This window comes from Moschus berezovskii, chromosome 14 (genome assembly GCF_049115385.1).
Source record: "Moschus berezovskii isolate FMDL1 chromosome 14, NW_MosBer_1.0, whole genome shotgun sequence".
Lineage (NCBI taxonomy): Eukaryota > Metazoa > Chordata > Mammalia > Artiodactyla > Moschidae > Moschus > Moschus berezovskii.
The window spans coordinates 53,445,429-53,472,361 of NC_142473.1; the positions used below are offsets into that span (position 1 = coordinate 53,445,429).

The window sequence follows — 26,933 nt, forward strand, 5'->3', positions numbered from 1 at the left end:
TGAACTACCTATAGAACCAAATATAGTTTCTATAACATTGTGATTGTTCAAGGAATGTTAAATTCCATTTTAGTAGTCTTATTACCTCTTGTTTCTTAATTTTTTTTTTTTATGATTCTTATGTCATATGGAATTGGGGAGTACTTTTCCCCATTGTACTTTATATAAGAAATCAATTTTTCTTACTAGTTGTGTCTTACACCTATTTACATGTAAAACCTATATACTTATTTTTGTTCCAGTTTTTGAATACATTCATGTTATATATTTTTGTTTGCTCAGATGAGAAATAAGGCAGTTTCTATTCCAATTTTGAAAATGCTACTTCCCCAATATATTAATGTCAATGTATATTATTATTGCATGTGTTCTTTTTCTTGGTACTTGTTGAATTACTTGTTCATAGAACACTCTGGCTTCCCAGGTGGCTCAGTAGTAAAGAATCCACCTGCCAGTACAGCAGATACAGGAGATTCAGGTTAGATCCCTGGGTCAGAATATCCAGTAAAGAAGGTAATAGCAACCCGCTCCAGTATTCTTGCCTGGAAAATCCCATGGGCAGAGGAGCTAGGCCAGCTGTAGTCCATGAGGTCACAAAAAATTTTGGACACAACTGAGTGACTGAGCACAACACACAGCATGGCACATGCCACTTCTACTAATGTATAGATCTACCATATTATGTTGGTGCTTTCATTTTCACAGATTCATTGAATACTTTGCTAACACTACTGGTAAAGAAAAGTCTGAGGGCATATGTGCTCTTTATTTAATGAATACATAAACATTTTACTTAATATTTCTATCTTATGTTTCACTAGCTGTAAAAACTAGTTTTATTAAATTATTCCTCTTCCCTTCTACTGCTCAGTCTTACTTTCAGACTTTGTCACTTCAAGCCAGACCATGAGGGCATGATCTTATCCTGACATGGGTCAAGAACAAACAAACAAGAAAACTACAAAAAAAGTTGCCTTTGCACTTTTTCCTCAAACTCTACCTTTGTTAGTTTGGAGTAATATTTTCTCTGGTAGAAAACTTTGAGTTTTTGTCCCGTTTAAAGCACAGCTACCTCCCCATGTTTAACCCTTGTCTTTTCAGATAGATAGATTTCTCCAGTTACCTCCTCTATATACACTCCTTTTCATCCTATATTATTATTTCCATTTCCTGAGCTATAGAAAGGAACTAATTAATAGCTACTTCTTATCATACCTACAAGAATTCAAGGAGTTAATACTTAAAAAGTTATGAACTGTGGCTCATGATATGTGTTATGAGTCTGGCTTATAATATGTGTATGTAAGTGAGTGTTATATTAATATTAGTCAATTTTTGCCAACCTCATGTGCTTTTTTCATGTAAATTCTCTTTTACTTATGCAATTGTTTACATTTGTATGTGATTATATCTATGCATATATTAAATATTTATTATTGTCTCATTTGGTTTATTGTTTCTAAAATGAGTGAAATACTTTGTAAATCTATGCATAGAATATCATCTTCCCCTGACATTGTACTATTTCTTTTTGTTTGTTTATTTCATTTGTTTTTACATTTTATTTATTTTTTATTGTAATTTTTTAATTTATTTATTTTAATTGGAGGCTAATTACTTTACATTATTGTATTGGTTTTGCCATACATTGACATGAATCTGCCCTGGGGAAGGGAGGTGGGAGGGCGGTTCAAGATGGGGACATTGTACCATTTCAATCATCTGTGGAGAAATGAAGTTTTATTTTCTCCTATTCAAGCCTCTTCATCTCTGAAGAGAAAATTTCATAATCTGTTTCTGAAAGTTCTAATTACCCTTTCTCTTATCTGCTTGGTTCTCACCCCATAAATAACAGGATTTAGAGCAGGTGGAATGACAACATAAAAGTTAGCAAGAAGAATGTGGATGTATTGAGGAATATTTTGGCCAAAACGATGGGTCATGAAGGAGAAGAATGCTGGAGTATAGAAGGCCAAAATGACACAGACATGGGAGCCACATGTGCTGAGTGCCTTTAACCGGGCACTCCTGGAAGGTAGGCAGAAGACAGCACTCAGGATATGGACATAGGAGACGACAATGGCTATGATGTCAAACACCAAGATAGAGATGGCACATAAGCCATAGATGATGTTGACCTTTATGCTGGCACAGGACAAGCGGGCAATACCCATGTGCTCACAATATGTGTGGGGGATGATTTGGTGCCCACAGAACGGTAACCTCAGGATGAGCAGAACAAAGGGAATTGCAATAGCTAAGGGTCTCAGAAGTATGAGCAATGCTATCACTAATACCGCCTTGTTTGTCAGTACCAATGTGTAGTGAAGAGGGTTACAGATGGCCACATAGCGATCATAGGCCATGGCCACAAGTACAGCTGACTCCATACCGGTGCATAGGTGGATGAAGAACATCTGGGCGAGGCAACCCTCAAAGGAGATTTCTCTCAGGTTGAACCAGAAGATGCCAAGCATCTTGGGGATGGTAGAGGTAGACAGGCCCAGGTCAATAGATGACAGAATGGCCAGGAAGTAGAACATGGGCTGATGGAGACTATGTTCAGTCTGAATCACATAAAGAGTTGTAATATTTCCCAGTAGAGCAGTCATATATACAATACAAAATGGAAAACCAATCCACGTATGCACATCTTCTAGTCCTGGAATTCCAAGTAGGAGAAAAAAGTAGGGGTGCAACTGTGTGTCATTAGGAGGGACCATGCTTCTCTGGCACTGTGACAGCTGCACATTTCACAACAGATGTCTCATTCATTGAGAGGCTCCAGCACTTCTTGTCCAGTTATATGGATTTCCTACAGAATTATACAAAAATATGTGTGGTCTTTTCTAGTCACCAAACCCATCATGACATAATTGTGTGACCTTTATGAAAACTAAAATACATCATTCTTGTTTAATTTTGATGGACACATTCCATTTATTTTCATCAATCTCTTCAATAATTTTAATGATTAATTTATTTAATTGTATACTTTTATATTTTATTATTAATTTAATAATTTAATTTAGTGAAACTTTTATCAAAGATCAATAGCTTATCAGGCAAATGGCCAGATAATTGGTGCACACAGATAAATTAAGCATCGTTACTCCTCTTAAGGAAGTTCAATTATAGCTTAAGAATTAAAACAATAATAAAATGGTTTCTTTGGAATTGTAGCAGGTATATTTTCCTTTTATCCTGGGCAGTTACCATCTAATAGTTAATTGCCACAACCTGTGAAGATACAACTTGCACAAAATCTTTTTAGAAGTACCAAACCCAGTAGAGAAATCCACTCAATCATCTCCTATATCTCTTTCATCAGAAACACCACCATTGTAGTTTGGGTAGACTGTACTGAATGTAGGAAATCCAGACTCATGGTGGATATAGTTGATAGAGTTGACTTGGCCTCACCATTAGATTTTACAATTGATTGTTGAAAATAGCAGAAGAGATAATGATGAAATTGTAAGAGCTTGGTTCACAGCAGCATGCAGCTTCTTAAGTACTTATTCAAAGTGATATTTAAGACATAGTCCTGAAAACATAATAGTAGAGCATTTGAAATTAAATTGGAAAGAGATTCAAGGTGATGGAATTTTTAATATAGTAGAGGGACATTTCAGTATTAAAGTATCATAGTTGAGAAGAGCATAGCATTTGGATTCTGTGGATCACACAGAAGTCTGGATCACTATTTTCTTCTTGCTTTTCCCTCTTCTTTCATGCCTACACTTTATCTCATTTCTCTATGTCAGATTGTGACTACCCTTCAAAAATATCTGTCACATTTCTTTAGTGTTCAATGTTACCTTTTTGTCATGATTCTAGCAAATATTTACTTAGCACTGTGCTTCGAAATTGAAAAGAGATTTCGAAGCTGTATCAGTTGCTCACATTGGACTGCACTCTGCCAGGCAGTTAATGTACAATAGTTGAACTACTCCTTAAAGCTGTCAGAGATTAAGGTAGTCAGGAAGTGGGCCAAAGCTTTCCACATGGTTCCTATAAATACACTGAAAGAGGGATTACACAGCAGTGGCTTCTCATCCTGACTTTACAGCCTGTAGAGAACTACATAAAAATACAAATTTTAAGTCCAAACTCTGGAAGTTTTGAATCATTAGGTATGGTATAGCACCTCATGATTTCTGTGAAGCTCCTCAAGTTATTCTGATTCAATGTTTTTGTCATTTGGGAACTGCTGCAAAATAAGATAATATACATAAGCATTTATGAATTATAATGTGTTAAAAATATGTGTGCATTTAGTAAAATGGTATGTAATTTAATATCTCAAAACCCTGACTTTATATGCCCTTTACCCTTCTTTGAATTCTCAAAACAAAATATAGTCACTGGTTCTACCCAGAACTATGATACTTACAGGTTTTGTAGTGCTTTATCCCTTTCTTCAACTGGAGTTACTTATGGGAAATCTTTTGCTTTATTACATGTATATCTTCTAAGCACTTAAAAATGCATATTGGGACCTTTCTAAAGAAGTACGTGAAAGTAGAATGATAGTACGCTTAGTTGCCCAGTCGTGTCCAACTCTTTGCAATCCCATGGACTAGCCCACTAGGCTCCTCTGTCAATGGGGATTCTCCAGGCAAGAATACTAGAGTGGGTAGCCTATCCCTTCCTGACCCAGGAATTAAACCAAGGTCTCTTGCATTGCAGGAGGAATTTTTTACAGCTGAACTACCAGGTTGTGTGGTAAATATAATCATCAGCTATTAATATTTTTCTCACAATTTCCCTATGCCCATGCTCCTCTGTTAAAAAAGAACAGATAAGAAAAAAACATAAATAGACTTGTGTAGATGAAACAGTTTATGTTGTTTGAAGACTCTTGAAGTTCAGAAATTCTTGGAGCCCTACTTGGTCTCCAACTCTCAGACAGAAACTTCCATGAATTTCACAGTTGTTGTGCAAAACTACCAACTGATACATGGATTTTGTTTGTTTGTTTACTCCATTGATAGGAGGAATGGTAATTTAGAAGTTCAAAACTTTTCAGTTAACTAGATTGTGATTGTCTTGTCTTTTTATCTTGAGAGCTGAATGGAGGCTAGAGGAATATACAAAGTTAAGTTCGGCAAAATAATTGCAAAATGCTAAGAGAAAGCAAGGGAGACAAGATTGATGGTGAAGATACAACCACAGCAGGCAAAGGAAAAAGTGAGATAAATGACAAAGATTTAGAGAAAGACAATACAGGAAATTGTGAAGGTATTTGGATATGCACACATGCATCACTTATCCAGATATTTAAGAATGATGTTTTAACAAAATATTTTTTGGAGTACAGCTCTGAATCTATGTAAAATATCATCTTGTTACATTTTGGGGTGATATCTTCTATATTCAATTAGCTTTCCTTTTTTCTACATTTCTGTCATCTATTTTGGCTCATCTTAAATCTTAATGAAATGACCATAATAAAATGGTTCCTGCCTTAATGCATCCTTTCTGGCCCCAAGACCAGACTTACCAGCAAAACTTTCTGTATTAGCTAGTTCAACTGCTCCAGAATGTTTCCATTTCACGCACTCTGATTGCAATGGGAGATTTATACTGTAAACACGGCCTTTAAAATGGAGTGTCTCCAAATATTAGTGCTCTCTGGAGAACAGAAGTGTCCAGAGGCACAGAGCTAGATGCTTCATAAATATGAAGCATAACATCATTGGTGATTAAAAAAAAAAAAAGTCCTGTATCTGGATGCTGATTCCCAAGCTTGAGGTGACTACTGATGAATTGTCTTATCTCTAAGCAGGAGACACTTTGAGGAGGGCTCACTTTCCACTTATTTGCCTCTCACACCCCAATGCTAAGCACAATTCAACTTTAAATATGATCTCAAAAAACTGAAGCTCAGCTAATAGCCATCACTTCACGAGGTATATATTAGAACTTAAATGGGAACGATAATATAATAAAAAAACAACCAGTTGTGTCAAATGCAAATACTTTCCTCTTTATTATTCTTATTAACAGTAAATAAGCCAGGGTTAAATTTAATGATAGAAAGGCAGAGGTCTAAGGAAAGAAATATGTTATATAGGAAATTAGCTAAATGGATGGACTTTGAGACAGATTGTATGGATTTGAATCTCATCTCCCTTACTTAATAGACATAAGAGTTTAGGCAAGAAATTTAAACTCTGTGTCTACATTTTCTTCTCCATAATGAGCAGAATAATACCAAATACAAATAATGCTATGAAGACTAAAAGAGCTTATTCTTGTGTGACACTTAAAACATTTCCTGATATATAGTAAGAAGTTTGTAACCATGTGCTGAGCTACTTTCAGTTCAGTTCAGTTCAGTTCAGTAGCTCAGTCGTGTCCGACTCTTTGCAACCCTATGAATCACAGCATGCCAGGCCTCCCTGTCCATCACCAACTCCCGGAGTTCACTCAAACTCATGTCCACAGAGTCGGTGATGCCAACCAGCCATCTCATTCTCTGTCGTCCCCTTCTCCTCCCACCTCCAATCTCTCCTAGCATCAAACTCTTTTCCAGTGAGACAACTCGTCGTACGAGGTGGCCAAAGTATTGCAGTTTCAGCTTTAGCATCAGTCCTTCCAATGAACACCCAGGATTGATCTCCTTTAGAATGGACTGGTTGGATCTCCTTGCAGTCCAAGGGACACTCAAGAGTCTTATGCAGCACCACAGTTCAAAAGCATCAATTCTTTGGCGATCAGTTTTCTTCACAGTCCAACTCTCACATCCATACATGACCACAGGAAAAACCATAGCCTTGACTAGACGGACCTTTGTTGGCAAAGTAATGTCTCTGCTTTTTAATATACAATCTAGGCTAGTCATAACTTTCCTTCCAAGGAGTAAGTGTCTTTTAATTTCCTGGCTGCAATCAGCATCTGAAGTGATTTTGGAGCCCCCCAAAATAAAGTCTGACACTGTTTCCACTGTTTCCCCATCTATTTCCCATGAAGTGATGGGTCCAGATGACATGATCTTTGTTTTCTGAACGTTGAGCTTCAAGCCAACCTTTTCACTCTCCTCTTTCACTTTCATCAAGAGGCCCTTGAGTTCCTCTTCACTTTCTGCCATAAGGGTGGTGTCATCTGCATATCTGAGGTTTTTGATATTTCTCCTGGCAATCTTGATTCCAGCTTGTGCTTCTTCCAGCCCAGCATTCCTCATGATGTACTCTGCATATAAGTTAAATAAGCAGGGTGACAATATACAACTTTGACGTACTCCTTTTCCTATTTGCAACCAGTCTGTCGTTCCATGTCCAGTTCTAACTGTTGCTTCCTGACCTGCATACAGCTTTCTCAAGAGGCAGGTCAGGTGGTCTGGGATTCCCATCTCTTTCAGAATGTTCCACAGTTTATTGTGATCCACACAGTCAAAGGCTTTGGCATAGTCAATGAAGCAGAAATAGATGTTTTTCTGGAACTCTCTTGCTTTTTCCATGATCCAGCGGATGTTGGCAATTTGATCTCTGGTTCCTCTGCCTTTAGCTAATACTTAATATTCTCAAGCTGTGATATTCTGTGGAAGCTCATAATGATTGGAGTTGCCATGAAGATGTCTCCTAGAATTCATACCTGGAATTATAGGGGAGTCAATAAATGTCATCATATTCCTTGCCTAGACTTACTGCCAATAATGAAAAAATCATTTTGTCAAACAAATGGCATTTAGAACATCAGAATTAATACCGAGTAAAAGCTGCATATCCTTTCTTTCATCTAAGCTGGGAAAGTAGGCTGTATAACAAATCTTTGTCCCCACTCCCTTGTGTGCATGCCCAGTTGTCAGACTCTTTGTAACACCACAGACTGTAGCCCTCCAGACTCTTCAGTCCATGAGATTTTCCCAAAAGAATACTGAAGTGGATTGCCATTTTCTCCTCCAGAGGATCTTCCCGGTCCAGGGATCAAACCTGTGTCTCCTGTGTTCTCTAGCACTGGCAAGCAGATTATTTACCACTGAACCACCTGGGAATCCCCTCACACTCTTCTGTTCAGTTCAGTTCAGTCGCTCATTCGTGTCCAACTCTTTGAGACCCCATGAATCATAGCACACTAGGCCTCCCTGTCCATCACCAACTCCCAGAGTTCACTCAAACTCATATCCATCGAGTTGATGATGCCATCCAGCCATCTCATTCTCTGTCATCCCCTTCTCCTCCTGCCTCCAATCCCTCCCAGTATCAGAGTCTTTTCCAATGAGTCAACTTTTCGCATGAGGTATTGGAGTTTCAGCTTTAGCATCAGTCCTTCCAATGAACACCCAGGACTGATCTCCTTTAGAATGGACTGGTTGGATCTCCTTGCAATCTAAGGGACTCTCAAGAGTCTTCTCCAACACCACAGTTCAAAAGCATCAATTCTTCGGCACTCAGCTTTCCTCACACCCTTAACTTACCTGAAAACCTCAGGTTTTTGGTTGCAGAAGCAGAAACAGAAGTTTTTAGAAAGCTTATGGGAATTCATGGATTTTGGAAACTGACACTGAGATCTGCAATGTCAGCACTATCATATGACAAATAAATCTAATAAATCCTATGTATTTTTTATTTTTCCATTGTCAGTTGTCATCTTTCATAATATCAGCAGTATATTAAAAGTCTTTATCTCTCACAAATCATGTCTTGCTTCCCTCTTGAAGGTCCAAAAGGTAATTTTGACTAACTGATTTTCTATAAACTATTTTAAAAGTTTTAAATAAACTTAAAAAAATAGAACAGTTGTAAAGAAAAACGCAGATGCAGTAAACATTTCTCAAATGACCCATTCATAATTTCCCCCACAATAATATTGTACTTTAGTGTGGTTATTTGTTATGGTTAATGAACCAATATTAACCAAAATTCATATGTTATTAAAGTTCAAATATTATTTATATTCCCTTACTTTTACCTAATGTTCTTTTTCTCTTATAAGATCCCATCCAGGATATCAAATTACATTTACTAGTTTCATCTAGTTAGATCTCTTAGGGTTCTCTTGGCTGTGACAGTGTCTCAGGCTTCTCTTTGTTGTAAGACGTGATTGGTTTTAGAAGTACTGGCCAGATTTTTGTAAAATGTTCCTCAATTGAGACTATTCTGACACTTTCCTCATGATTAGACCATATTTATGCGATTTGGGGAGGAAGATCAGTGAGGTAAAATATTATATCAGAACATATCAAGGGTACTTCCTATCCCCATGACTTTACCATCTGAGGGAGTGTTTGTCAGGTCTTTATTCTCACCCATTTCCAGGTTTGTTCTGTAGAAAATTACTCTCTGGAAGTAAGTAAGTAATGTGAAATCTTTAAGTGAGGTGTGATGCTCCTCTTCCTTGAGGACAGAGTATCCTCATATATTGTTTTGGACTTTTTTTTCATAAGAGATATATCTATTTCTCCTATTTGCTTATGTGTTCAATCATTTATTTATACCAATATGGAATCATATTTATACTGTAGGTTATACTCATTATTACTTTATATTCTCAAACTTTTTAGCTGTGGCTATTAGAAACTCTTTCAGTTGACTACTATGTCCGTTTGACGTACCCTTATAATTGTAGGTTCTTATTTGGGGGGAGGGGGTAAACTTCCTTACTTTCTGGCGCCACATCATGCTATAATGCTTATCTTGCATATCACCTACCCCAAACTTAGAATATGATAATTTCTCTAAGTATCATTGGTTTCTTTACTTTGATAATGGTGTTAGAAAAGGCTAGGTTTGCTTTACTACTAGAATGTCATTGCTTTAAGACCCTCTCAGCTGACAGAGCAAGGAAATACATATGTATACATTAAGCTGTGCATGTTATATTGAATACATATCTATAAAAATCTACACACCTATCATCTATTTGAATATTTTATTGTGATGTCTCTAACTCCAGTTCATTACCAAATGAATTATTCTAGTATCCACTCATGCTTATCTGTGAAATACCACTCCAACAATGAGAAACCTGGATCCTACCATGTGCCATCCATTTGAATAACTGCTCAACAGCAGCATTTACATGTAAAATAATAGAATTATTAACCTATAACCCTGTGGGCAAAAAATGCATCTGCTAGGGTACAGCACTTATGTATACAATCCTTTCGGCCTTTAGTCTCATAGACTCCACTCATCTTCAAAATTATTTAAGTTGATACACTTTCCTCCACCAACTTTAGTGAGGTTTTAACCTACATTTGTAGTACATTGTGTCTGTTACATTTTGCATTTCATCATGGGATCCTCTGAACTCCTAAATTATTTTCTAATTTGCATACACTTGTCATCTTTTGTGTTGTAAAATTTCATGTATTTTTCAAATGTGTAGCATCATATACTCACCATTACACTATCATATAGCATAGTTTCACTAACTTGAAAATTCCCATGTTCTTCACATGTTCAACATCTCCTCACTCCTCCTTCTCTTGGCAGCCATGGATATGTTTGCTGTCTCTATAGTTTTGGTTTTTTTCTGGAATATTCTTTAGAGTCACACCAAATGAAGTTTTTCAGATTGGCTTCTTTTCACTTAGGAATATACATCTAAGATTCATCTATGTCTTTCTATCTCTTGATATCTCATTTCTTAATAATGCTGAATAATATCAATTATATTATGTTCTCTGGATGTATCAGTTTGGATATTCATTTATCTTTTGAAGGGCATCTTGATTGCTGCACGTTATTGGCAATTATGAATAAAGTTGGTATAAAAATCCACATGTAGGTTTTTGTTTGGACATAGTTTTCAAGCCAGTTGGATAAATTCTTGGGATATAATTGATGGATCATATGGTAAAACTATATTTAGTTTTGTAAGAAACTTCCAAGCTTTTTTCCAAGTGACTATTTTTCCACAATAATCCATTTTGTGGGGCCTTGCATGGCATGGCTCATAGCTTCATTGAGTTATGCAAACATATTTGCCACAGCAAAGCTATGATCCATGAAGGGAATTAAAAAAAAAAAAAAAGCCAAGCTGGGTGAATCACAAGCTGGAATCAGGATTGCTGGGAGAAATATCAACAACCTCATATATTCAAATGATACTACTCTAATAGCAGAAAGTGAAGAGGATCTAAAAAGCCTCTTGATGATGGTGAAAGAGGAGAGTGAAACAGCTGCCTTAAAACTCAGCATTCAAAATACTAAGATCATGGCATACCATGCCATCACTTCATGATAAATAGAAGGGGAAAAAGTGGAAGCAATGACAGATTTTATTTTCTTGGACTCGAAAATCACTAGATGATGACTGCATCCATTAAATTAAAGCTTGCTGCTTGGAAGGAAAGCTATGACAAACCTAAACAGCACATTAAAAAGCAGAATATCATTTTGCCAACAAAGGTCTATGTAGTCAAAACTATGTTTTTTTCCAGTAGTTTTATATGGATGTGAGAGATGGACCATGAAGAAGGTTGAGAGCCAAAGAATTTATGCTTTTTAACTGTGGTGCTGGAAAAGACTCTTGAGAGTCCCTTGGTTAGTGTGGAGATCAAATCAGTCAGTCCTAAAGGAAATCAACCCTGAATAGTCATTGAAAGGACTGATGCTGAAGCACCAATATTTTGGCCACTTGATGAGAAGAGCCAACTCAGTGGAAAAGACCCTGATGCTGGGAAAGATTGAGGGCAGGAAGAGAAGGGGGTGACAGAGGATGAGATGGTGGATGGCATCACTGATTCAATGGATATGAGTCTGAGCAAACTCTGATAGATAGTGAAGGCCAGGGAAACCTGGGGTGTTGCAGTCCATGGGGTTAAAGACACAACTTAGTGATCAAACAACAAAATATTCCATTCAATGTATATATCACATTTTGTTTATTCATTTGTTGGTGGCGATTGGATTGTTTCTACCGTTTGGATATTGTAAATAATACTGCAACAAACATTGACCTACAATTACCTGTTTCCATATAAACCTAAGAGTAGAATTACTGTGGCATACAACAAATCTATGGTTAATATTTTGAGGTAGTTTGAAATAATATCTCTAGCAGCAGCCCCATTTTATGCATCCACCAACATTTCATAAGAGTTCCAATTCATTCACATCCTCACTAACACTTGTTATTTTTTTTACTTCTTTATTTGTTTAAAGCAATCCTCAGTTCAGTTCAGTCACTCAGTCGTGTCCGACTCTCCGCGACCCCATGAATCACAGCACGCCAGGCCTCCCTGTCCATCACCAACTCCCGGAGTACACTCAAACTCATGTCCACAGAGTCGGTGATGCCATCCAGCCATCTCATTCTCCGTCGTCCCCTTCTCCTCCCGCCCCCAACCTTTCCCAGCATCAGAGTCTTTTCCAGTGAGTCAACTCGTCTCATGAGGTGGCCAAAGTATTGGAGTTTCAGCTTTAGCATCAGTCCCTCCAATGAACATCCAGGATTGATCTCCTTTAGAATGGACTGGTTGGATCTCCTTGCAGTATAAGGGACTCTCAAGAGTCTTCTCCAACACCACAGTTCAAAAGCATCGATTCTTCGGCGATCAGCCTTCTTCACAGTCCAACTCTCACATCCATATATGACCACGGGAAAAACCATTGCCTTGACTAGACGGACCTTGGTTGGCAAAGTAATGTCTCTGCTTTTTAATATACTGTCAAGGTTGGTCATAACTTTCCTTCCAAGGAGCAAGCGTCTTTTAATTTCATGGCTGCAATCAGCATCTGCAGTGATTTTGGAGCCCAAAAAAACAAAGTCTGACACTGTTTCCACTGTTTTTCCATCTATTTCCCATGAAGTGATGGGACCAGATGCCATGATCTTTGTTTTCTGAATGTTGAGCTTCAAGCCAACCTTTTCACTCTCCTCTTTCACTTTCATCAAGAGGCTTTTGAGTTCCTCTTCACTTTCTGCCATAAGGGTAGTGTCATCTGCATATCTGAGGTTATTGATATTTCTCCCAGCAATCTTGATTCCAGCTTGTGCTTCTTCCAGCCCAGCGTTCCTCATGATGTACTCTGCATATAAGTTAAATAAGCAAGGTGACAATATACAACCTTGACGCACTCCTTTTCCTATTTGGAACCAGTCTGTTGTTCCATGACCGGTTCTAACTGTTGCTTCCTGACCTGCATACAGGTTTCTCAAGAGGCAGGTCCGGTGGTCTGGGATTCCCATCTCTTTCAGAATGTTCCACAGTTTATTGTGATCCACACAGTCAAAGGCTTTGGCATAGTCAATGAAGCAGAAATAGATGTTTTTCTGAAACTCTCTTGCTTTCTCCATGATCCAGCGGATGTTGGCAATTTGATCTCTGGTGCCTCTGCCTTTTCTAAAACCTGCTTGAACATCTGGGAGTTCACGGTTTACATACTGCTGAAGCCTGGCTTGGAGAATTTTGAGCATGACTTTACTAGCGTGTGAGATGAGTGCAATTGTGCGGTAGTTTGAGCATTCTTTGGCATTGCCTTTCTTTGGGATAGGTGTTAAATGCTGTCTTACTGTGGTTTTCATTTAAATATCCCTAGTTATTAATGAAGTTCAGCCTTTTTTCATGTGCTTATTAGCTATTTGTATGTGTTATTTAAAAATGTCTATACAGCCCCCACCAATCCATTTTTTAACTAGTTTTTTTTTTGCCTTTCTGTTGTTGAGATGTAGATATTATATTTATATATTCTATATAATAAACTATTATTAAAATATGACTCATAAATGTTTTCTCCCATTCTGGAGTTGTGTTTTTTTTCTTTTCATCATAACATGCTCTGATGCACAAAATTGTTTTTGTTGTTGGTTGGTTTTGTTTTGAGAATGTCTAATTTACTTATATTTTATTTTGTTACGCTTTTGATGTTCTAAGACTTTATTGTCACAGCCAAGGTCATGATAACTGACTCCTAAATGTTTTTCTAAGGGCTTTATTTTTTTAGCCCTAATATTTAAGTTATTATTTAACTTAAATTTTTACATGGTGTGAGATAGATGTCCAATTTAATTCTTATTCATTTGGGTATCTAGTTTTCCCAGGACTATTTTTTATATAGAATGTCTTCACACATTGAACTGATTTGGCATTCTCATTGAGAATCAACTGAGCCTATGTGTACGGTTGATTTTGTGGGCTTTCGCTCTATTCCACACATCTATGGCAAATCACGCCTTTTGGTAATATCACACCTTTTGATACTACAACTATTAGAAGGCTCTATTAGAATATAACTTTAAATATAAAGAAATAAATTTGTTCAGATCAAATGATAGAAAACTTTATGGTGTACTAACACTAATCAAAACAAAGTGACTATACTAGAAAAAGTAAATTTCCAAGCAATACTCTTATCAGAGATAAAGAGTGACTTTTTATAATTAAAAGAAGTCATTTTATCTTAAAGGCTTCACAATCACAAAAATTTAATACACTTTCTTTAGTACCTTCAAAATATGTGAAGAAAAAACTGGTAGAACTGTAGTGATACATACATAAAATCATAATTAAAAATCTCAATAGTTGATATGACAAGCAGAGAAAAATAAATAATTGGTATAACAAGTAGAAAAAAAAATCAGTAAGAATATAAATAGATCACAAACACTATTAAACACCTTGATATAATTAACATTACTAGAACAGTTCCCCCCAAAGAGCCAAGTACAAATTATTTTCAAGTGCTGGGATACTACTTACCAAGATAAAATATATTCTGCCCTATAAAACACCTTATCAATGAATGATTCAAATTATACAAAAGTTCTGTTGACAGAAATTGAATTAAATTACAAATCAATAATAGAAAGATAACTGGAAAACTCCAAAATGTGAAGTCTAAGTAACAGATTTCTCAATAACATATATTGACCTAAAACAGTTAGACTGCCAGATATTTATCCAACAAAAATGGGTTTATTGATGGTCAGTAAAGAATTATGATTTGGGATCTATAAAGAACCATATGCCAGGTCCCACAAAGCAAGGGAAGGAGAACATTTTTATGTACATAAGAAAAAAGGAATTTTGGTTGGGCTATAGTAAATGAAGAGTCTATGGCTTTTTATTGGCTTAGTCTTTGCCAAGAAAGAAGAGCACTGCTTCTTCCTGTTGGATTCTACTGTTACTCCAAGAGATGAGCAATCCCCCTTCTAGTCTCCTGACTCTATTTAATTAAGGTTTCTGTTTATTATCATTATTTTTTACATTTCCCTTTTTTATTGAGATTCTCTAAAGCACTGCTGTTCAAGAATCAGGTTTCCCAGTTTCAGCAGTTTTTTGTCCCTCAAATGCCAGGAAGGATCTTTCCTGATACATTCTTTTATGTTAGAGGGAAAGTATGCAGATTAGATAAATATTCAGGGCTCATTCGGGTAACAAGGAAGGTTAGAGGAAGAACATTTAGGCCACTTCTGGTCTAAAGTCCATAGGTAATCAAGATCATGGATACTGGAGATCATCTGAACCATAAGGTCATCATCAAAGGTTTGGTGACAAATACCAACAGCCCTGGTTCATATATCTTTAGAAAGCTGTCTCATATATGTCATGTGCTTCAGTTCCTAGAAATATTTACTTTCAGGTTATCAGATGATGGGTAGAATTAATAAAGGTTTATTAATTAATTATTTATTATTATTTTATTTAGTAATTATTAAATTATTATTTTAATAATTTAATAATTATTCCTTAGAATGTATGCTTAAAGAAAATGACAAACACTTGAGTGGTTTGTTTTTATAGGTAAAAGTGATTTTAAAAGACAGAAGTAACAAAAGATTGCTTCTTACCATTAGTCATAGTCATCTAGGTAAAGGGAAACAATACAGACATAATTTTGATTGTGTGGCTGGAGTCAATGTTAAAACTGTAAAAGCATTGTTAGATTTGATTTGACTATAAAGCTACTCTTAAAGTTTTAATCAGGAATGTCATGGCTTACTGATTAATGCATATGAATCCTATCAATCTCCAGAAATATGTATGTTTCCTTCTAAAGATAGATACTGCATTTATTTTGCAAATGGTTTCGGTAATCCTCGGTGACTTTAAAAGTGGGATCACACATTAAATGAAGATTTAAAGTCAATTTAATAGGAGTAAATTAGTACCTTATTAATAATAAAAGTTGATCTTTTAGTTTTTGTTTTATTTTGTAATATTAAATTTAAGTTGTGCAGCAAATGAAATACAATATCCAATTGAGCAAAAACACTCAAAAGACTGCTCTTGGATGAACTCTTGACAAAGATGTCATTAAAATTCATTTTGCATATCTTCCATTCTCTAATAAAAAAGAGTATTTAAGTACTTAACGTGTTACAAGAAACAGATTCTTCAAATATATCATATTTAGATGTGCATTGTGTCACCTTACATTAATTCCTTCATGAAAGATTTTGCTGAATCTTTAGTCCCTGTGCCTTACTGATATATACCCTATTGTTCACATTTGCATTCTCTGAAAGTATGTGTTCTAATCCATTTAGTGATATTATAAAATTGTGCAGTCATTTTTCTTTTATCATATTGTGAGCTTTCCATCAGAAAATTAGTTCCTAGACTCTTATTAAATAGTTGGTCTTGTGTTCCATTTCATTATTTTTATGAAATTAGTTTCTGCCACAACTAATTTAGAAACATTAATCAATAATACATTAAATGCCTCAGAGTCATAGTGGAAATATGTTTTTATAAGAAAACAAAAAGTATTTGCAAGAATATTCATCGAATTCCATTATAATAGCTGACTTTCAAAACTTGTTTCTACCTATGCCTGAAATTCAACTACTTTTGCAAAGCATCAACCAAAATGATAAATGCATTCTACATTCCACAAATAAAGAGGTCTTTGGAGGAGAAGCGGCATATTTAGGTAAAAGCTTTCCTAAACATGTTTAACATATGTAGATAAACCAAAGTATACACCACTCTTCCACTTCCCTGGTGGCTCAATAGTAAAGAACATACCTTCCAGCGCAAGAAACATGGGTTTGACACTTGGGTCAGAAGATCCCCTGGAGAAGGAAATGGCAACCTGCACCAATATTCTTGCCTGAGGAATCTCACTGACAGAGGAACCTGGTGGGCTATAGTTCGTGGGGTCACAAGAGTCCTACATGACTTTGTGACTAAAATAACAACATCTTTCCCTCACACACACAAAATATACCTAGTTTAACCTGACTCAAAATCCTCCTGTTAGAATTCTGTACATTCAATCTTCTCATAACAAAGTTTTCATGCTTTAATAATATAAGTACTTTTTTCAGATTCTTTCATTTCATATGCCTCCAGAAAGAGAGAAGTATAGTGACATAGTCAAGGCACATATTGCCTATAGATTTTCCTGAAGAGTAAGGAAAAGAAAACTGAAATTAAAGGGAAGAACTCTTTTCACAACTCATTTAATAGCCAGATGCTGCTGCTGCTAAGTCCCTTCAGTCATGTCCGACTCTGTGCGACCCCATAGATGGAAGCCCACCAGGCTCCCCTGTCCCTGGGATTCTCCAGGCAAGAACACTGCAGTGGGTTGCCATTGCCTTCTCCAATGCATGAAAGTGAAAACTGAAAGTGAAGGCGTTCAGTTGTGTCTGACTCTTTGCGACCCCATGGACTGCAGCCTACTAGGCTCCTCCGTCCATGGGATTTTCCAGGCAAGAGTACTGGAGTGGGGTGCCATTGCCTTCTCCATTTAATAGCCAGTATCATCCTTAAAGAAACCAGATACATTTAAAAATTTATTGATGAGCTCTCCCAACATCTTTTTTAAATATTTAAATTTATTTATTTTATTCAGAGGAAACCAAAGAGTATATAATAAGCTAATTTTTCCACACTGAAATGCTATGTCATTTTCAAATAGATGGATATGGAGTTTCACTCAATCTCCATAGTTAAAAATGAAACGATTTCCAATGGAATGTTTCCCTACTGTAATGAATAAATGTAATTTATTCAGAAGAATAAATACTCAACACCAATAGGAAACACTGGGATTTAAGACCAAAAATTTTGTTCTTTTAGTATCTGCAAGACTTTTGATATAAGGAACATTTAAAAAGATGATCAGTCTACAGTAGACTGAAAGTTACTATTTCAGTTATATCCATGTCTTCAAGAACTAAGGAAACAACCCTATTTTGAGCTGAAAGCATGACTCACATGTGCACGAATCTGCTTTGTCTTCACACCATAGATAATAGGATTGAGGGCAGGTGGGATGACGACATAGAGATTCGCGACAAGGATGTGGATGTAAGGTGGAATTTTTTGGCCAAAACGGTGGGTGAGGAAGGAGAATAGGGAAGGTGTATAAAAAACACACATGACCCCTACATGGGACCCACACGTATTCAGGGCTTTGTGGCGAGCATCTTGAGATGGGAGGTGGAAAACTGCATGGAGGATGTAGGCATAAGAAATTCCAATCAGTGCCACATCCAAAATGAGGAAAGAAGCCACAAAAAGCCCATAAATGGCATTAATCCGAATGCTGGCACAGGCCAACTTGACAATTCCCATGTGCTCACAGTAGGAGTGGGCAATAATTCGAGCCCCACAGAAGGGCAGATGATGGGTTAGGTGGAGAATGGGAAACATGAGTAGAATTGGGCGCATTATAATACTAATACCAATGCCTGCTAGTACTCGGGGTGTCAGGACGGTTGTGTAATGGAGTGGTGCACAGATAGCCACGTAGCGGTCAAACGCCATCGCCAGCAGAACTGCAGACTCCATTCCTGTAAAGGTATGTATCAGGAACATCTGAGCCACACAGGCTGAGAAACTAATCTCATGTGCATCAAACCAGAATATCCCCAACATCCGGGGCACTGCAGATGTGGAGAGGGCCAGATCTATGGCTGATAAGATGACTAGAAAGTAGAACATGGGATCCCGCAGAGTGTGGTCAGACCAGATAATCAGCAAAATGGTAGCATTGCCCAGTAGAGCCATTAAGTAAATGAAGAAAAAAGGCAGGGAGATCCAGACATGGACATCCTCAAGTCCTGGGATGCCTACAAGGAAAAAGGTGTCTGGGTGGAATGTGGAGGTGTTGGTGTGGAGCATCTTGCCATCGATGAGAAGATAAAGAGTTGACAATCTCTGGAAGTGAAAATAAGAATGATAAAACTCACACAAGTAGGTTTAATTTTTATCTCTTTTTATTATTAAAGTTAATGCTAAAACTTACGTACAAAAGCAGGTATTGTCACAGACAGACAGTCTTTCAGTGGAAGGAAAATTAACTTTATGAAAGACCTTTCTCTGAATATTAGGCAGTAATATCTTATGCTCATTTGCTCAAACCTCATAAAAGCAAATAGAATTCATTAATGGAACATGAAGGATTTTATATTTATATTGAGATTTTAGTCTTTTTGAAGACAAAATATACCTTAATTAAACATATCAACACCAAATCACAGAACATCAGATACAGATACCTGCACATAAATCATATATATATATATATATATATATATATATAGGAACAGAGTTGCACCAAGATATACAGAGCGATGCATATCAAGCAGAATTTCTTAAACCAGTTTATTCAGTATCAATATTTACACTGAATACCATATCCTAATTGAAAAGATATGCTTCATTTAGTTATCCTTTCATATTTATCCATACATCCCAGTGACACACTGTAATATACCACAGATATAGAAAAAAGGTATACAAAGATATACAAGTTGTACTGTACATTGAGTATGAAGATAGTTGTACAAAATGAGGAAACGTTACAGCTTGAAATAACCTCCAGGAGACATATGTGTCTGTTTGATATTAATAGTCTGATGGGATATATAGAATAAAGAATGTCCAGGATTTCTATTGGCTGCCATATTGCTAAGAATATCTCAAAATATCTAAAATCTCTACACTTCCTCCTTGTCATGTGTTGGGGAAAGTTTGAGGGCGAGCAGTGAAAATTTTGTTGAAAGGAGCTGATTTCAGAGAATAAGAACACCTTTCTGATTACAGCTATGAGGGTCAGCCTCAGGCTGATGGAATCTGTGCTCCTAGTTTACCGCACTGTAGATATGGTTTTCCATGCTTCCTCTTCCTTCCTCACCTTGTCTGTCTTTCACTCTCTTTCTTTTCTGTCATCTCTTTTTTCCTTCTTTTCTTCCATCTTTTTTCCTTCTTCCCTTTTTCTTTCTCTCGTCTTTCTTTCTGGAACAAAAAAACAAGAAGAGATAGTACAGCACTAATGAAGAAAAGAAGCGGGCAGAGGAGTGTGGGAAGAAAGGGGTGGGGGAAGGAAAAGAGAAGCTTAAAGAAGGGAAAGAAGAAAACAAAGATGCAAGTAAAAAGGAAGGAAGAAAGGATGGGATAAAGAATAGGAAGGAAGGGAGGAAGGAAGAGGAGTCTCGGGTTAATCAACTCTTGATTAAAGTGAGAGACAAAAGTCTAAATTTTGGAAAGTATTTTAATAATGTTATGACTAAAATAGAGAGTCCCCAGCCAGTAAATCCTTCTAGACTGTATTTAATCTCCAGATTTCTTACTTCTCTGCTTCCCTCTTGGTAATAAGCTTTACAAACTAGCACTTAACTCTGGGTCTATGATGATCTTATTTTTAAATTATTATAATACACAAACTGCCCAAATACACAATTATCCCTGGCAGTAGAGATCATCATTTATATCATAATTTAAGTTCCCTTTATAGGTAATTATTTAAAAATTTAAATTGTTTCAGCATGACCCCGTGAAAAACTCTTTCTGTCAGAAAATCTTTCTACAATGGTGCTATAGAGCTTAATAAGTTCAACTGTAGCTCATTCCTTCACTGTTGAACAGTATTCTCTCATGACTATCCATCTCCATCACACATTTCAAAGGAAACTTACCTTCAGGAGGAATAGGGCTAGAGAACTCCAATACACCTGTGAAAGAGAATATAGTTTTATACTACCTGTACTTAGGATCTTTGGAGTCATGTCTGAAAGCAAAGCCAACTCAAATCCCCTATGGGAATCAAGATTAACAACTCAGAGTCTCCTGAGGAAAATTTCATTATCTTTACCTGGGGCAAAGGGACTGATGTGAAGGCAGACATAGTCTTAGTCCACACCTTTCCCCCAATGCAAGCATATATTGTTAATAGGAAGTCAGAGACACAAAACTAATATCATCAAAACCTATGCATATGAAGTGAACGGAATGAAGTGAACAGAATCTCTTACTGGCTGAATTTTGCATCACAATTTTATTGTATATAAAAATTCAGTTTAGGGCATCAATCACTGATACATTTATCTCTTCTCTTCCCACATCCATGTCTTCAGTTCAGTTCAGTTCAGTCGCTCAGTCGTGTCCGACTCTTTGCGACCCCATGAATCACAGCAAGCCAGGCCTCCCTGTCCATCACCAACTCCTGGAGTTCACTCAAACTCATGTCCACAGAGTCGGTGATGCCATCCAGCCATCTCATTCTCTGTCGTCCCCTTCTTCTCCTGCTTGCAAAAGAATTGATGCTTTTGAACTGTGGTGCTGGAGAAGACTCTTGAGAGTCCCTTGGATTGCAAGGAGATCCAACCAGTCCATTCTAAAGGAGATCAATCCTGGGTGTTCATTGGAAGGACTGATGCTAAAGCTGAAACTCCAATACTTTGGCCACCTCATGTGAAGAGTTGACTCACTGGAAAAGACATCCATGTCTTAGCACTCATCAATAATTTATTGACATATCATGATTTTCCTATAAGACAAAGTCTTTAATTTTTTTCCCCATGCAGTGCTAGTCTTACCGGCTGTAAGATAATAAAAAATGAATAACATAAAAATTATAAAAGGAATGTATTTAGATAAATGAAATGAATGGGAACCAAAGAAAGAAACGATATGTTATTCTAACATTTCAAAGTCATAAATCAAAATGTATTTTTAACATAATGAGAGCATAAAGATAAAAGTATAATATTTAATTATAGAAAAATTAAAACTGGGCATTCAATCATGAAGGGAAGACTTCAATATCCTTATAGATAGAATTTTTTAGTTCCTAAAAAGCTGCATAGAAATTGAAACCTTGATTACATTTTGGGCAGCTGATCCTGTTCTTCACTAAGCTTATTGTTATATAAAATAGTACATTTCATTACACTGAAGTAAATTTATACTATGATTTTTTTTTTATTTGTGATGATGAGACATCCTAACCAAGATGATAATTGTAAACATGTTTAAAACAATTATTACCTAATGTTGCTATTACTTGTCACAAATAATTTGCCAATTTATATTCCATTTTGCATGAATAAATTCATTGGGTTGGAAAGCTTTGCTAACTTATTTGTTCCCTGCTTTCATAGTTAAATCAGTTACTCTTTTCTTCTCAATACAATGTATCCTTTACCCAGCGTGTTTCAATAGTTTCTGACTTATTAACTTATACCAATACATATATTTGATATCAACTTTCTTGTATTATGCTATGACTGATAAATCATCACATGAGTTCTTTCATTCTTTCTTAGACTGATTCATTCAGCAGACATTTATTGAGTAGCTTGTGAGTCACTTAATAGATAGTTAAAGTAGCATTACATTTCATATGATCTGGGAGGAGAGGGGATGATAGGCAGTCATTGCAAGATATTAAGTTGTAAGAGAACCCTAAATAAATGAACAATAAATGAAAAAAGTAAGCATTATTCTACTTTAAATAGTGAAAGAAAAATTTCCCTAGAGTTTATTAATATATAGAAATTCATTCCCATGTAAACCAGTGTTTTTCTTTTTCTGAAATAAGATTTCATTTGAGTAGTAGATTTTAAAATGTAAATGTCAGAAAATTGGTGTAATATTAGTATTTAGTTGTTGGGGAAGGGAGGGCAAGTCAGTAAGTCTTAGAAAGTAGGTATATTTGGATTGCAGAGAAGTTTTTTAAGGACTATGCATACCTCTACAAAATGATGACCAAGAAGAATGTTAAATGTAATAACAAAACAAACTGGGAGAGATTTTTGGCATAGAGTATGTAGCAAAAGTACAAATATCATATGCTGATTGCTAGAAACAGTAAGATGGTAGTATCAGAGGCAAGAATGAAAATGTTTCAGATAATTCTGAAATAAAAGGGCTTCTCTGGTGATTCAGTGGTATAGAATCTGCCTACTAATGCAGGAGATGTAGGTTCAATCCCTGGATTAGGAAGATTACCTGGAGAAGAAATGGCAAACCACTTTAGTATTCTTGTCTGGGAAATCTCATGGATAGAGGCAGGCTAAAGCTGAAACTGCAATACTTTGGCCACCTCATGCGACAAGTTGACTCACTGGAAAAGACTCTGATGCTGGGAAAGGTTGGGGGCGGGAGGAGAAGGGGACGATGGAGAATGAGATGGCTGGATGGCATCACCTACTCTGTGGACATGAGTTTGAGTGTACTCTGGGAGTTGGTGATGGACAGGGAGGCCTGGCGTGCTGTGATTCATGGGGTCGCGGAGAGTCGGACACGACTGAGAGACTGAACTGCACTGAACTGAACTGTCCATGGGGTTATAAAAAGGCAGACACAACTTAGTGATTAAACAACAACAACAAATGAAATAAAATCAGCTGATCTGGAAGATTGAAAGTGCCCGGTGATAAAGGCACTTCAGTGATAGAGTCATCAGATTGATGATATAAGAAATTAGGATACAAGAAATTCGAAAGAGGAACATATGATTAAAAGTAACAGATATAAATGAAATGACGGAAGATTGTGGAGATAAATTTCCTCACATTATATATGGATAAAGAAAAAAATAAATTATGTAATTATTTCCAAATTACAAATTTCTATTTTAAAGACTAAGAGGTAATGCTAAACATAAATATAAAAAAATATAAATTTGTGGATAATATATATTAAATTTGACACTAATTGTACTTTAGTTGTGTCACTACAGCTTTAGGGTATTTTATATAAGGCTAAAATTAAAAACTCATAAACATCTCTAATAGAAACATTGTTGTCAAGGGTTAGTGTCAATAACAGAGTATGATAACACAAATGATAATGATGATAATGCTGTTGTAGTGGTTTAACTGCCCAGTCATGTCCAACTCTTTTACAACCTCATGGATTGTAGCCAGTTAGGTCCCATTGTCCATGGGATTTCCAGGCAAGAATACTGGAGTGGGTTGCCATTTTCTTTCTCTCAGAGATCTTCCTGATTCAGGGATCAAACCCACGGCTCCTGATTGGCAGGTGGATTCTTTACCACTGAGCCACCAAGGAAGTCTAATGATAATGTTAATGGTTAATAATTATTTTTATTTACTATAAAAGCATTCAGGCACTATATTGATTATTGTATAAACATTATGCAATGTAATTAAGTATGCATGCTTAACCTTTGAAATAAAACTATGGCAATAAGGAAATTGAGGATCATTGAAATATGTATATTAAAGACAGAACTAGGACCAAACAAGTTCTCTCTGCTAATGAAAAAAGGAAACACCAACTACAAAATTAGTCTAAAAATAAGTTAGAAGACATGTAGAATGAAGAATGTGAATGTAGTCAACCACTCTAGGCTGTAGATGGTTTCTTTACTTAGGTTTATGTCATAGTTTGGTTTAGAAAACCTAAATATATCTGTGACAAACTCTACACAAACATTTATAATGAAGATTTTATAGGTATTCATTTCCCTAGTTCAATTTTATGTGCAAAATAAGTACCTTATCTATGACACAATTTTGGATGTTTATAATATTTATGATGAAATCATGGGATATCATATTTTAGTCCTTAAAATAAAAATAATTGAGTTCTGAAGGTAGAGAAAATGATAAGAAGAAGGAGAAACAAGAGAGGGTTGCAAAGTAAGAAGGCAGAAACAGTTCCAGGGAGACTTGGAGATAAAGAGGGGGTTCAGTTCCATTCAGTCGCTCAGTCGTGTCCGACCCTTTGTGACCCCATGAATCACAGCACGCCAGGCCTCACTGTCCATCTCCAACTCCCAGAGTTCACTCAAACTCGTGTCCATCAAGTCGGTGATGCCATCCAGCCATCTCATTCTCTGTCGTCCCCTTCTCCTCCCACCCCCAATCCTTCAGAATCATCAAAAAATATCCACATGAATGATATAATACAAAACAAAAGATACATTCTGTATTTCTACTTTGAATCTACTGATACCAGTGATCAAATATCATATATAAAGACTGTCATGGACCTTCACTTGTTATTTGAATTGGATAACAAAGCTTAGTTTTTTCAGTCTCTGAACTCATTAAAATAGTTACAGAAGGAAGCCAAAATACATATTTTGTCAATCACACTTAAATGTACATAAGTGAAGTCGCTCAGTCGTGTCCAACTCTTTGCGACCCCGTGGACTGTAGCCTACCAGGCTCCTCTGTCCATGGGATTCTCCAGGCAAGAATACTGGAGTGGGTTGTCATTTCCTTCTCCAGGGGATCTTCTCAACCCAGGGATGGAACCCAGGTCTCCTGCATTGCAGGCAGACACTTTACCCTCTGAGCCATAGTCAAAATTATATAAATGTACGTAATTTAATATAATAAGTTGTTTCCCTGCTCAAAAGTTCCATCTCATACATATTAGGTGCTATTCCATTTTAATTCCTTATTTTTGTAATAACATTTTCTTCACACGGTCATAGATCTGCTTGGTTCTGACTCCGTATATGACAGGGTTGAGCATTGGTGGCACTATAACATAGAGATTAGCCAAAAGTATGTGAATATAACGGGGGACATTTCGGCCAAAGCGATGTGTCATAAAGGAAAATAGAGCTGGTGTATAGAAGGCAAGAATTACGCAAACATGGGAACCACATGTACTGAGAGACTTGAGTCGTGCTTCACGAGAAGGAAGACGAAAAACAGCACGGAGTATCTGAACATAAGAAAAGGCAATGGCTATGATATCAAACACTAGGATTGAAATAGCACCTAAGCCATAGATGATATTGATCTTGATGCTGGCACAAGATAGGCGAGCAAGACCCATGTGTTCACAGTAGGTATGAGGGATGACTTGATTCTCACAGAAGGGCAGCCGTAAAATGAGAAATACAAATGGAATAACAGAAATAAATGATCTCACTAACACACCAACACCAATCATAGAAACGATACTGTTGGTAAGGACAGTGCTATATCGGAGGGGGTTACAGATGGCTACATAGCGGTCATAAGCCATTGCCAAGAGGACTGCTGATTCCATACCAGTGAAGTTGTGGATGAAAAACATCTGAGTGAGGCAGGCTTCAAAGAGGATCTCCTTGAGACCAAACCAGAAGATCCCAAGCATCTTAGGGATGGTAGCTGTGGAGAGACCCAAGTCAATGGTAGCCAACATGGCCAGGAAGTAGAACATAGGCTGGTGTAGACTGCTTTCAGCCTGGATCACAAATAGGATAGTGAAGTTCCCTATCAGTGCAGTCAGGTACACAGCACAAAAGGGGAAGCCAATCCAGATGTGGAGTGTTTCCAGTCCTGGGATTCCCAGCAACAAGAAGAAGGAGGGGTGAAACTGGGTATCATTGGGAAGGGACATCCTGCTTGCTAATGCATAAGTCCACGTTCCTCACAAACGGGTGTTTACCGATCTTCAGAGTACTGAGTAAAGCTCTGCAATGTTTTAAACCTAAGGAGAATAAGAATACCATACAATTGAGTATACTCTCTTCCTCAGTTAATTCACACAATAAGAAATGTAGTATCAATACATAAACATCAGTGTGAAAAAACAAATTCTTGAGAAGGTTTTAGAAATTTTGTAGTGGATTGTCATAAAAAATTCTACATAATGTATTCACCTTTGTTAGCACTTTTCTTCTCTGCTAATTTGCAATGGTTTTATCACTGGTATTATGCTAAAATTTTGCCTTAATAATCATAATTCATTAATTACCTTCTCTCATCAACATCAACATAATTTCTTTTCAATATTGACATACATAGGGCTTTTCCAGCCTCTAAAATTGTCTATA

At 36.6% G+C, this 26,933-nt stretch overlaps 3 protein-coding genes across 3 annotated transcripts; all 3 read right to left on the bottom strand.

Annotated features, from left to right (window-relative positions):
* Positions 1-1,784: 1,784 nt before the first annotated feature.
* LOC129553957 (olfactory receptor 52E1-like) lies at positions 1,785-2,723 on the bottom strand. Its single transcript, XM_055422628.2, has one exon. The coding sequence runs from the start codon at positions 2,721-2,723 to the stop codon at positions 1,785-1,787; it is 939 nt and encodes a 312-aa protein (XP_055278603.2).
* A 15,368-nt stretch (positions 2,724-18,091) lies between these two features.
* Positions 18,092-19,027, bottom strand: LOC129553958 (olfactory receptor 52J3-like). The gene has a single exon (XM_088843481.1). The coding sequence runs from the start codon at positions 19,025-19,027 to the stop codon at positions 18,092-18,094; it is 936 nt and encodes a 311-aa protein (XP_088699607.1).
* Positions 19,028-25,561: 6,534 nt separating this feature from the next.
* Positions 25,562-26,497, bottom strand: LOC129553959 (olfactory receptor 52E2-like). Its single transcript, XM_055422629.2, has one exon. It carries the CDS (start codon positions 26,495-26,497, stop codon positions 25,562-25,564), a length of 936 nt encoding a protein of 311 aa, XP_055278604.2.
* Positions 26,498-26,933: the final 436 nt, after the last annotated feature.

Excerpts from the sequence above, each read along its gene's own strand:
- LOC129553957 (XM_055422628.2), bottom strand. The coding sequence starts at position 2,723 with ATGGTCCCTCCTAATGACACACAGTTGCACCCCTACTTTTTTCTCCTA.
- LOC129553959 (XM_055422629.2), bottom strand. The coding sequence starts at position 26,497 with ATGTCCCTTCCCAATGATACCCAGTTTCACCCCTCCTTCTTCTTGTTG.
- LOC129553958 (XM_088843481.1), bottom strand. The coding sequence starts at position 19,027 with ATGCTCCACACCAACACCTCCACATTCCACCCAGACACCTTTTTCCTT.